The 13,639-nt window shown below is 45.4% G+C and overlaps 1 protein-coding gene across 1 annotated transcript in view; it reads right to left on the bottom strand.

The window, feature by feature from the left end:
• The window catches only part of LOC145358818 (microtubule-associated serine/threonine-protein kinase 3-like), an 85,406-nt gene that overhangs the window by 36,318 nt on the left and 35,449 nt on the right, over positions 1-13,639 (bottom strand). The window contains exons 11-13 of the mRNA XM_080213130.1: positions 8,874-8,959; positions 8,575-8,783; positions 4,053-4,191 (exon numbers count right to left, since the gene is read on the bottom strand). Coding sequence (XP_080069256.1) covers positions 4,053-4,191; positions 8,575-8,783; positions 8,874-8,959 — 434 coding nt within the window. The remainder of the gene's footprint in view (positions 1-4,052; positions 4,192-8,574; positions 8,784-8,873; positions 8,960-13,639) is intronic.

The raw sequence follows: 13,639 nt of genomic DNA, 5'->3' as shown, positions 1-13,639 counted from the left end.
GATCCTTCTTTACCATCGGAATAAATTTCTGCTGAGCACCAAGAAAGATCCTCCTTAAAGATCCTCCACTGTTCCTCAGCAGTCCTACTGACCAATCCGCGCCCCCAATCTACATTTGCCAATTCCTCTCTCATCCTATCGTACTCCCCTCTGTTCAAACAGAGGACACAGGTCCGGGATCCTACGTTCTCATCCTCCATCTGCATCAAAAACTCAACCATACAATGATCACTCTTCCCAAGAGGATCCCTCACAACAAGGTCCCTAATTCTACTTGCCTCATTACATAACACCAGATCTAAGATAGCTCGCTCCCTCGTCGGCTCCAGCACACACTGTTCAAGGAAACTATCCCCGCAGCATTCCAAGAACTCTTCCTCAAGCCCACCGCGTCCAACATGGGTCGACCAATCAATATGTAGATTGAAATCCCCCATAATTATCGCCGTTCCATTTCTGCACGCATCATTTATTTGCGTGTTTACAGCCCGTCCCACCTCCAGGTCATTATTTGGGGGCCTATAGACACCAGCGTCTTCCTCCCCTTGCTGTTCCTTATCTCCACCCACAACGATTCCACGTTCTGCTCTTTGGCGCCTATATCTTCCCTTACTACCACCCTGATACCATCCTTAATCAGCAGAGCTACCCCTCCCCCTTTTCCCTCCCGCCTATCCTTCCTAAACACTTGATACCCCTGGACATTCAGCTCCCAGTCCCTGTCACCCTGCAACCACGTTTCCGTAATGGCCACCAGATCATATCCATTTGTGCTGATCTGCGCCACCAGCTCATTCACTTTGTTCCGAATGCTTCGTGCATTCAGATAAAGTGTCTTCATCCCAGCCTTTATCAGGACCCTATTTGAAGGAACGCTACCAACCTTTCTCATGCCTCCTACTCCCTTTATTATTGGAACATCCTTGACCTCTTCCTGTACCTGTACCTTCTCTTTTACTTTAGGCACTGTAATTTCACCTACCCTTGCACCCTCCTCCCCCCCCCGCCACCCCCCCCCCCACACCCCCCACCCCACCCCCCCTCCCCCACACCTCCCACCCCCCCCACTCCCCCCCCACACCCCCCACCCCACCCCCCCACCCCACCCCCCCCTCCCCCACACCTCCCACCCCACCCCCCCCTCCCCCACACCCCCCCCCCCCACTCCCACCCCACCCCCCCTCCCCCACAACCCCCCCCCCCGCCCCACCCCCCCAATTAGTTTAAAGCCCTATCTACAGTCCTAGTTATACGATTTGCCAGGACTCTGGTCCCAGCACGGTTCAGACCAACACCATCCCATCTGAACAGGTTCCATCTGCCCCAATACTGGTGCCAATGCCCCATAAATTCAAACCCATTCCTCCCACACCAATCCCTGAGCCACCCATTCATCTCTTTAATCCTATCTACCCTACGCCCATCTGCACACGGCTCAGGTAGTAATCCAGAGATAACCACCTTGTCGGTTCTGCTTTTTAATTCCATTCCCAGCTTTTCATACTCCCTCTGCAGATCCTTAGTCCCCAATTTGCCTATGTCGTCGGCACCCACATGAACCACAACGACCGGATTCTCACCCTCCCACTCCAGGTTCCTCTGCAGCCCAGATGAGACAACATGGACCTGAACACCAGGCAGACAACACACCCTTCTGTGTTCTTTATCATTATGACAAAAGACAGTGTCTATACCCTAACTACATTATCCCCAATTACCACTACATTCCTCTTTACCTCTTCCTCTTTGTCTTTGTCCTGTGTCTGCATCACTGTACCGTGGGCAGTTTGCTTCTCAACCTTACAGCCCTCATTCTTGTCCACAACAGGAGCAAGAACCTCAAACCTGTTGTATAGATTGAGAGGCTGAGGCATTTGGGTCCCCCCCTCCTTCCTCCCCACTCCCCCCTCCTTCCTCTCACCCTTCCTCCCCCCAGCAGCCCCCTCTTGTTCCTGACCCTTAGTGTGAGCCAGTCTAGGGGGTGTGGATGTCTCTTGCACCCCATTATCTTTGGTACACTCCCTCCCCCTGATGAGCCTCAGTGTCTGAAGCTCAGAGGCCAGCTCATCTACTTTGAGCTGGAGCTCCTCCAGCAACGAACACTTACTGCAGACATGGTCACTGGGAAGGACCTTGGGGTCCACCAGCTCCCACATCATACAGAAACAGCACATCACATGCCCCTCCATTATTGTCCCTTAGTAATTACTGAACACAGTTAACAAGTCAAACTTACCTGGCCCTTTTCTCCCAAGCCCTTTGATCCTAAGCCCTTACAGCTCACTCTGCTTCCCTCTCACTCCGCTGCCCAGTCCGACGCTGCCCACTGTCTACAGCAGGCCTCCTTTTAAACCTTGCGCGGTTTAAAAAAAAACCCTTCCCACAAATCCCCGCGACCCACTTCCTTTGTAGTTTTAAATCCGAAAACGCTACTGAGCCCGCGAAAATGTTTTTTAAAGGTAATTTCTTACCTTACTCTGTGCGACCTTCACTCCGCCCGCTCCAGCGAACAAGTAGGGAAACTACTGGAGATACTTCTGAAGGGCAGCATCTATCTCCAGTTGGAGAGGCAAAGCTTGGTCAGGGATACTCAGCATGGCTTCGTCAGAGGGAGGTTACGCCTCACAAATTTGATTGAATTTTTTGAGGAGGTAATCAGGTGTGTAGCCGAGGTTAGTGCAGTCGATGTAGTTTGTATGGATTTCAGGAAAGCCTTTGGCATGTCTCACATGGGAGACTTGTAAAGAAGGTAAATTCACATGTGACACAAAGTAATTTGATAAAGTGAATTCAAAATTGGCTCAATTGTAGGAGACAGGGGCTGATGACAGAAGGCTGCTTTAGTGACTGGAAGCCAGTGTCCAGTGGCGTACCACAGGGATCTGTGTTGGGCTTCCTATGATTCGTCATTTATATAAATGACATTGATGTCAACGTGGGGATGTATGATTAATAAGTTTGTAGATGACACAATGATTGGATGGGTGGTTAACAGTAAGGCGGAGTGCCTTGGGCTACAGGAAGTTATAGACAGAATGGTCAAATGGGTGGATAAGTGATAGAAGGAATTTAACCCTAAGAAGTGTGCGGTGACACACGTTGGACGAGTAATTTGACAAGAAAGTGCGCAATGAATGGTAGGACACTAGGAAGCTCTGTGGAACAAAGGGACCTTGGTGTGTTTGTCCACAGGTCTCTGAAGACAGAAAGGCATATGAATATGATGGTGAAAAAGGCATAAGGGACACTTGGCTTTATCAATTAAGGCATAGATTACAAAAGCAGGGAACTCATGTTGGGGTTGTATAGAATTTTGATGAGGCCACAGCTTGAGCCGTGTGTGCAGTTCTGGTTGCCACATTATAGGAAGGATCTGATTGCACTGGAGGGGGTGCAGAGGAGATTCACCAGGATGCTGCCTGGGATGGAACATTTGAGTTATGAAGAGAGGTTGGACTGGCTAGGGTTGTTTTCATTGTAGCAGAGGGGTGACTTGATTGAGGTGTACAAGTTGTCAGGGGCGTAGACACAGTGGATAGGGACTCTTAGTTGAAGGGTCAGTCACAAGGGGACATGGGTTCAAGGTGAGGGGCAGGAGGTTTAGGGCAATGTGAGGAAAAACCTTTTTACGCAGAGGGCAGTGACCGGCTGGAATGCACTGTCTGGGAGGGTGTTGGAGGCGGGATGCCTCACATCCTTTAAATGGATGAGTACTTGGCACACCATAACATTCAGGGCTGTAGACCAAGTGCTGGGAGTTTGTAACGTGTTAGTGCATCCCTCCGTCTCCCCTCGCTCAGCCCCTTCCGCCCGTCTCCCCTCGCTCAGCCCCTTCCCTCCGTCTCCGTTGTTCAGTCTATTTTTGCACCAGGTCAGTAATTTGCTTCAATTTCATGAACTTCGAACTGAGTTAAAAATATCTGATGTATCTTATCCAATACATTCTGGAAGTCTATGTAACATTTCTCGGTGGAAAGAGAGGGACATAGAGACAATGTTTGTCTCTAACAGAAGCTTTGCTGAGTTTGTCAAGTGTACGAGAGATTCCTTACTTGTCAGGTTTGAGATCCCGATGCACGATGCCGTAACTGTGTAGATATTCCAAGGCCAGAACCGTTTCTGCAAAGTACATTCTGGTCATGTCAACTGGCAGGGGACCGATATTCTTCAGAAGATTGGCGCAGTCTCCACCTGTAGTCACAGAACACAGACAGTCAAACTCAGTGCTGAAAGCTCCAACATCAAAACAAGCTGGTGTCCTTCTTCGGCTGCTCACACCCAGACTGTGGAATTCCCCTTCAAGCCTCTCAATTTCCCTCTCCTCCTTTCCAGTGCTCTTAAACCTGACCAACCTGTCTACCTGGTACCTCTCTGGGTAACTGGTGTCAAACTTTGGTCTGATGTTCCACCAGTGATACACTAAGGGGTATCCTATAAATACCAATGTGCTGCTGTCCTTAGCATAGGAATGGAGTCCGTGTGTTTTTCAGACTGAGACAGATCTCATCCCTCTTGCCATCTCAACTACACAATGGGCACAAGATGTAGAATACAGGATGTGCATTCTGGGAATGTTGCCACAAACCCAGGTTAATCCTGGAGATGTGGGTTTGAACTTCACCTTGGCAACTGGTGGAATTAAAAATTTTGTAATTAAAAAGTCAATCTTGGTAATAGGGGCCATAAAAAAATTGTCGATTATCATAAAAACCCATCTGGGTCACCAATGTCCTGTTGGGAAGGAACTCAGCTGTGCTCACCTGGCCATTCGGCCTTCCGAGGCTGCTCCGCCATTCAATCAGATGTAAACCTTCCATGTTGTAAACTCTAAGAGATTAGGGCTGATCTCTCCCTGGTCTCAAATCCATCTCTCACCTGTTCCATATGTCCATCATGCCCTTCCTTATTAGGAATATATCTGTCTCACTTTTGAAACCATTCAACGATTCAGACTCCACCACGCTATGGGACAGCGAGTTCCACAAATTCACCACCTTCTGTGAGAAGTAGTCCCTCCTCATTTCAGTTTAAATCTACCTCCTCTCAACCTATACCTGCGACCTCTTGTTCTAGGTTGCCCCATAAGGAGAAACATTTAGTCTGCATTCACTTTATCAATGCCTTGGTCTGGCTGACATGTGGATCTAGACAGATGGGGTTGCCTCTAAAACGCCTAATGAAATGGCCAGTTACATCAAACTGCTACAACTGGAATAAAAAGAGATGAAGCCAAATAGACCCTACGGCATCGACCTGGGCACCAGGAAAGACGATGGCACTCTCTGTTGACAACGCTGCAAAGTTCTCCTTACTAATGTCTACATGCAAGTGCCAAAACTGGGAGAGCTGTCTCACCGACTAGCCAAGCAACAGCCTGACACTGTCATACCCAAACCTTACAGATAATGTCCCAGGCATCTCCATCATGGCATCAGATTAAACATGGGAAAGGAAACCTCCTGCTGATTCCCACCAACAATACCAGCCCCACGCACTCCTCCCCGCTCAGATGATGAATCATTATTCCTCCTTATGAAACATCTCTTGGAGGAAGCACTGCGGGTGTCGGCCACAGAATGTACTCTGGGCAGAAGATGTCCATCACTAAAAGTGGCTCCATAGCACAACTACCTTCCAAGCTGGCCAGGTCCTAAAGGACATCGCTGCTAGACTGGGACTGCAGCAGGTGGGAAGGGAACCAACAAGAAGGAAAAACCTCACCCTCACCAACCCGTCACAGATACATCTATCCAAGACAGATATTGGTAGGAGTGACCACTGCACAGTCCCTGTGGAGTCAAAGTCCTGTCTTCACATTGAGGATCGCCTCCACCGTGTTGTCACAGAGTCATAGAGGTTTACACCATGGAAACAGGCCCTGTGACCCAACTTGTCCATACCGCCCTTTTTTTAAAAAAAATCCCTAAGCTAGTCCCAATTGTCTGCATTTGGCCCATATCCCTCTATATCCATCACACCCATGTAACTATCTAAATGATTTTTAAAAATTGTACCCGTCTCTACTACTACCTCTGGCAGCTTGTTCCAGACACTCACCACCCTATGTGTGAAAAAATTGCCACTCTGGACACTTTTATATCTCACCCCTCCCCTCACCTTAAACCTACGTCCTCTAGTTTTAGAACCCCCTACCTTTGGGAAAAGATAACGACAATCTAGCTGATCTATGCCCCTCATTATTTTATAGACCTCTATAAGATCATCTCTCAGCCTCCTACACGCCACAGAAACTTGAGGCATACCTAAAAATGAGGTGTTAACCTGATGGAGCTACACAGGGCTACTTGCGTGCCAAATAGCAAAAGCAGCAAGTGATAGACAGAGCTAAGCGATCCCACAATCAAATGGATCAGATCCAAGCTCTGCAGTCCTGCCACATCCAGCCACGAATGGTAGTGAACAATTAAACAACTCACTGGAGGAGACTCCACAAATGTCCCCATTCTCAGTGATGGAGGAGCCCCGCACGTCAGTGCAGATGATAAGGCTGAAGCATTCACGACAACCTTCAGCCAGAAGTGCCGAGTGGACGATCCATCTCGGCCTCTCCCAATGGTCCCCAACATCTTAGATGCCAGTCTCCAGCCAACTTGATTCATTCCACGTGATATCAAGGAACAGCTGAAGGCTGGATGCTGCAAAGGCAAAAGGCCCTGATAATATTCTGGCAATAGTACTTGTGCTCCAGAACCTGCCACACCCCTAGCCAACTTCTTCCAGTACAGTTACAACACTGGCATCTATCTGACCATGTGAAAAATTGCCCAGGTATGTCCTGTACACAAGAAACAGGATAAATCTAATCCATCCAATTAGTCTATTTTGATCATCAGTAAAGTGATGGAAGGAGTCACCAACAGCACCTGCTCAACGATAACCTGCTCAATGATGCTCAGATTGGGTTCTGATACCATCCAGGACAAAGCAGTCCATCCACCACTTTCAACGGTGATTTCCTGCACCACTTACTCATAGTGGCAAACATGTGTACCATCTATAAGATGCACGGCAGGAATTTACCAAGGCTCCTTAGGCAGCACCTTTCCAAACCCACAACCGTCTAGAAGGGCAACAGCAGCAGATACCTGGGAACATCACCAACTCGAGGTTCCCTTCCAAGCCACTCACCATCCTGACTTGGAAATATATTGTCGTTCCTTCATGGTCACTGGGTCAAAGTCCTGGAACTCCCTTCCTAACAGCACCATGGGTGTACCTATCGCCAACATTAAGGGCATTTAAATGGTCATTGGATAAACATATGGATGATATTGGAATAGTGTCGGTTAGATGGGCTTTAAATTGGTTTCACAGGTCGGCACAACATCGAGGGCCAGAGGGCCTGTACTGCGCTGTAACGTTCTATGTCTTATACCACCCAACCCAACCTTTCCAGTTTCAGCAAGTGTCTCATTACAGGTGCTCAAGTAAAGTCCCAATGAATGGTCTCTCCTAAGACATAATTGATAAGCAAATAAACCACACTGACATTCTTGAATGACCCCGTAAATCCACCTACATTGCTCACAACTATCTTCCTTGTACACCTATGACTGTGCAGCTTTGGGAAAGAGATACAAAAGTCTGAGGTCACGTACCAACCGGCTCAAGAACAGCTTCTTCCCTGCTGCTATCAGACTTTTGAATGGACCTACCTTGCATTAAGTTGATCTTTCTCTACATCCTAGCTATGATTGTAACACTACATTCTGCACTCTCTCGCTTCCTCCTCTATGAACAGTATGTTTTGTCTGTATAGCACTCAAGAAACAATACTTTGCACGGTGTGTTAATACATGTGACAATAATAAAAGAAATCAAATCAAATCAACAATCAGTTCCCCCACACCATTCCCCAACCACTGGCAATGGTCTTCTCCAATTAATTACTGTGTAGTGTCCACTTACATCACACCATTATCCTGTCAGTGTTGTTAACCTATTAATCTTGTTCTTTCTTTACTCTGAGTATGTGGTAATCACTAAGCCAGGCAATACATTCTGCACTGGCTGGATGGAGCTCCTAGCTCTGCTGAATTGTCACAGGGGCAGTCTGCAATGATGCGAGTCACTGACTGGGGCACCCCAGCTGCAGTTGGGGTTCCTGGCGAGACCTCACTTGTGCCAATCTGCTGCGGAAAGGGTTGAGGAGTGCCCAATGTGGGTGTGGCAGGTTGAAGCCGAGTGAGTGGGCTGTGAGATCTGTGGTGAAGAAGCGTGTTTTAATGGTGATGTGTTGATTCCATTCCAGCTGTCTCTGGCACAGTGGCCTTAGCCATACAAGCTGCAATGAACTTGTAACTGTTTTTAATGCATCATGTATTGTGTAGATCTCAGTTCATAAAATGCAGTAGCACAGATTCCAAGTCAGTACATTGGTCCACTGTCATTTAACTCATGTTAATCCAGTGGTTCTAATTTCATTGAATGTCTGTGATAAAACAAAGCTTTAATGATGGTGCCCTGAGTGTCACAGGACCAGGTCACAGAAAAGGTCATCATTTTGAGGTCAGGCCCCATTCACTTTGCTACCTGTGATACTCCAGTGCTTACCTTCCACGTACTCCATCACCATGCAGAGGTGGCGTCTGGTTTCAAAGGAACAATACATGCTGACCACAAAGGGATTCTCAGCAAACGTCAGGATGTCTCGCTCGACGAACACCTGTTGGATTTGATTCCTCAGGATCAGGTTGTGTTTGTTGACTTTTTTCATGGCAAACCTCTGTCGTGTTTCTGTGTGTCGGACAAGATACACTGCCCTAGGGCAGTACAAACAGCAGGTTAACACTTTTCCATTTCAACTCGCTGTGTAAGAGATAGAATCTGACAGCAATGAGTCTTTGACCTACCCATAGGCTCCATTACTAATCAGTTTAATGGTCTCAAAGTCATTCTCACTGGGCTTTCTCGACATTGGAATAGACGCTGCTCGGACCTGAGAAATTAACACTTTTTGAGTTAAAAATTATCATTGCTTTTACATCAAAGATTCAGCAAAGAACGTGGAATTGGTGCCATCACAAACTGCAAAATGTAACATCAACCCCACTGAATATCTGTTTTAGTTTACTCTCCTGCTCCATTCCATTGTCTCCTCACTCTGTCCTGTTGGTCCATCAGTACTGACAGCGCAGCACAATCTTTGGATTGCGGAGGAAACCAGAGCACCCGGAGGAAATCCACGCAGACACGAGGAGAATGTGCAAATTCCACACAGTGACCCAAGCCGGGAATCAAACCCAGGCCCCTGGAGCTGAGAAGCAGCAGTGCTAACCACTGCGCTACTGTGCCACAAGTGGTATTGGGTGTTGGGGAGAATTACATGCAGAGTTGGATCAGAGAAATAAAGGTAGTTTATGAAGAAACAGAATTTACTGAACTGCAACTGAGAGGCTCGCACCATGCCAGTAGAGGATGGGTGTTGGTTCCAAGTAAATGGCTGCAAGTTATGACTTTTTTTGAAGAAAAAATGTAGAACTCATCCAAATTCTAAATCAACAAACGAGGGAGTAGGAGACAACAATATAGCTGAACGCAAAATAAAAGTGTCAGGATCTGACTATCCACCATTACTCTCTGACACTGAACCTTACGATGAATGGAGACGTGTGTTCATCATGTGGACTACGGAAACTGGTTTAGGAAAGTGAAAACAAGAAATGGCCTTGGCTCTTTCTTTACCATCACAGAAGTAAAATTAGATGCAAAGTATTTTCCAAATTGGAGTTGGAATATTTGAACTTGAAGGAAGGTCTGGATAACTTATTATGGATAAGATTTATCAAAGGAGTGGCTTATTACATGTGTATGAAGCCTGGGCAGAATTTGATAGATTTTGGAGATCACAGATATTTCTAATGAAGAGTATGTGATGGAATTTAGTAGACTATATAAAAGGCTGCAAAAACACTACCTCGAATTTCCACAGACTGTGTTGGCATTTAAGTGATCAATATGGATAGGCGTCAGGTTTGCAGATAATAATACTTTATTTGATCAAATGACAGAGGCCTTAGAACTCTTTAAGGAAATATTCTAACCCTACGGCTTTTATGATACACATAGGTCAGTCAGCGATAAAACAGAATGTGGAAGATACACTATTAACAGAATGGCGAGATTGTAGGCACAAGCCAGCTACAAGAATACGGAAGATCGGGACGCAGTAATTGAGGACAGAAACCCCATTAATGTCTATTAATAGGAAGAAGGATATGGAGAATGGTAACAGGAAAACGAACCCCAGAAATGCCCAAGGTATGATAAATGGATGTTACTCTAAATTTCATCCTGCTTTCACCTGTCTGAAACAACCATTGAGTGTTTTGAAGTTCCACATGACACAGAAGAAGTGGAAAAGAAAAGCATGACCAGAAAGAACGCATTGCCCTATTAACAAGAAGCTTTACCCGTGTAATGAGAGTTTTGGTTGCAGAGTCCTTTAATTGTGTGTATATTGGACAGTGGCTGTACATCTACCGTGTATGGAATTGACTGGTTAAAATGTTAACTGGATTCTTTAAATGCTGAAATGGGAATAAGATTAAAGAATTTGAAAGTTTCAGGTTTCGGTATGATCTCACCCTGAAGTCACTGAAAAGAGTAGTGATCCCTTGCAATATTGCCAGAGTGAATGATCTCATTAGCACAGATCTTGTGTCAAGTGAGATACCTTTGCTTCTGAGTAGACCGTTGATGAAAAAAGCACACATGAAACTGGATATAGGAAATGATAAGGCAACAGGTTTTGGAAAAACGATGGACTTACAATTTACACACGGACAATATTGTGTTCCGTTAATTAAAAATAATGTTTCAGGTAAAGAGATTAAAGAAATGTTATTAGCAGCTGGAAATGGGATTTTGTCAGATAAAAAGCTCATTGTGTTGAAGCTGCATCAGCAATTTGCGCATCCATCTCCTCGGAGGCTGCAAATTTTATCAAGGGATGAAGCTGTAAGAGATGAGGACTATACTAAGCTGCTAGAACAGGTGAGTAATCGCTGTGAGGTTTGTAGGAAGTACAGAAGGACGCCATCACAACCAATAGCAACTCCACCTTTGGCCAGATATTTTAATGACATTGTGGCCATGGGACCTTAAGATCTAGGATAAAGCAAACAATACATTCATTTTGCACTTTGTAGATTTAGCGACCAGATTTAGTCAATCAACCGTTGTCCATAGTAGAGAAAAGAGAGTAATTCTGGATCAGATCATGGAAAAATGGATAGGGCAATGTACCTTACAGACAATGGGGAGGAATTTGCTAACGATGAGTTTAGAGATGTGTGAAAACATGAATATCATTGTCATAAATACAGCTGCAGAAAGCTCATTTCATAATGGGGTGAGAGACAAACCATGCTGTAATAGATGACATGCTCTGGAAAATTTTGGCAGACAGGCCAAATTGCAAGTTAAATTCATCCTTAGCATGGGCGGTACATGCAAAGAATTCATTGCAGATGGCTGGGGGCTATCGTCCATATCAATTAGTATTTGATAGGGATCCTAAAATTCTGTCCATTTTGAATAACCAGCCTCCAGCTCGGGAAGGGAACATAATTACCTCTGCCTTTGCTGAGCGTTTAAGTGCATCGCATACAAGTAGCAGGGCATTTCTGGAAGCAGAAGTTTCTGAAAGAAGTCGCAGAGCTTTAAGGCATGGTCACCAAACACTGTTTTACAGCAAGGAGACATAGTAAGAGAGACATATAAAAGAGCGAATTTCAATGAATGGAAAGGTACAGGGAAGGTTATAGGCAGAGATGGCAAAACAATTGTTTAGCAATATGATAATCAGACTGTTAGGGTACATTCATCAAGGACAATGGTACAGGTTATCAATTTGCAAATTGATTAGGAACCAGGCTCATCTGATACTCGTGTGTTATAGAATTATGAGAACCGGTTAGCTGACATAGACAGGGTATCTGTAGAGGAACACAATACTTCTGATGAACTAGAACAGGCCATTTTTCCCAAAGGACAATAGCCAAAAGGTGGGACAAAAGTGACTTACTTGCTTGAAGGGTCTGGTCGATGGGAGGATGCAACTGTTATTAGTTCAGCAGCGAAGGCCACTGGAAAGTATAAGCACTGGTTGAGTGTACAGAACACAGGGGAAGCTGTCAGGACCATGGATTGGGATCACAAAGTTCCAAAATGGAGGGCACAGAAACATAGTGTCAATTCAGACAGTAAGTCTGATTGTGAAGGTGATATCAGGGACAGATCAAGTACATCCTACTGCAGGAGAGAAAGATCTAGCAATGGTAGTTCAGAACGAGATATCAGGCAGGATAGGGGACTTGACAAGGTCTCGGAATATGGGTAAGACTATGAATGATACTAGCAGTAGAAGCTCACGTGCTCATGAGGTTTTGGCAGCTTCCAATAAAATTAGATGAAAAAGTCACAAAAGATGCTAACCAGCAAGAACTGCACAGTTGGACTAATTTTGGGGTCTCCACGGGAGTATCAGATAGGGGACAAAGAGCTCTATCTCTCAGGTTGATTGGCACGGAAAAGCTGCTTCCTGATGGAGCTTATAAGGCAAAAGCCAGGCATGTGACAAGAGGATTTGAAGAAAATTTAAAGCAGGATTTAAAGGTGGATTCATCTATGGCAGAAAAGGTTATTGTAAAGATGATCTTGGCTCTGTTAGCTACAAAGAACTGTGAGTGCAAATTTATCGATATTAAAGTTGCCTTTTTGCAGGGGCATTGGCTGCAGAGAGACATCTTTCTCTGTCCTGACAAAGAGGCAGCTAACACAGAAGGGATACTCTGAAAGTTAAATAAATGCATACATGCAGTCAGAGGTTTACAGCATGGAAACAGGCCCTTCGGCCCAATATGGGCGAAATCATGCATCTAGAGTTTGGTATTTTTCAATAAGCTCGGTTTTATTAAAGTTAGCCTGTTGCCAGTTGAAAGCAGATCCTGCGATGTTTTACTGGCATTATGAAGGAAATCTTTCTGGTATCTTTATGATGCGTGTCGATGATTTTTTTGTGGGGTGGTAAGAGTGATTTTGAAGCTACTGTAATCTCTGATCTGAGGATGAAATTCAGGGTTTGGGAGTCAAGTTCAGGGGCTTTCAAAAATATTGGGCTGGAAATCGGGCAGACTGAGTCAGGTGTCACTTTATATCAGCAATCTTATTTGGAGCATATCAGTCCAATCGCAATTAGTGACGGCCGGGCTTCACAAGAGGATGTGGTGGTTTCTAAGGCGAAAAAAGAGAAACTCTGAAGTTTGATTGGACAACCAAATTGGCTGGGTAGACAGACCAGGTGTTAGTTTTAATGTTCAGAGTTGAGTTCCACAGTGGAAGGTATAATGAGAGCACACTAAAAATGCAGGAGTGTGTTTTCAAGTTCCTGTGTAATGGTGATCTTAGACACCTGACACTCACAGTTTGTACTGCCGCATCCCCTGCTAATTTATGTGAAAGGTTTTCAAGCGCGGGAGATTTTATAATCTTTCTTTGGGAGAAAATGGAAAATATTGCCCCCTTGTGTAGGAAACCTAGAAAATAAGGAGAGTGGTAAATAGCACATTGGCTGCTGAGACACCGAGCCTTGTAGAGGCAGCAGATATGGCCTTTT

The sequence above is a fragment of the Carcharhinus amblyrhynchos genome, chromosome 26 (genome assembly GCF_965287045.1).
Source record: "Carcharhinus amblyrhynchos chromosome 26, sCarAmb.v2.hapA, whole genome shotgun sequence".
Lineage (NCBI taxonomy): Eukaryota > Metazoa > Chordata > Chondrichthyes > Carcharhiniformes > Carcharhinidae > Carcharhinus > Carcharhinus amblyrhynchos.
The sequence above is the reverse complement of the archived record's forward strand: the minus strand, read 5'-3'. Positions and strand labels throughout refer to the sequence as shown.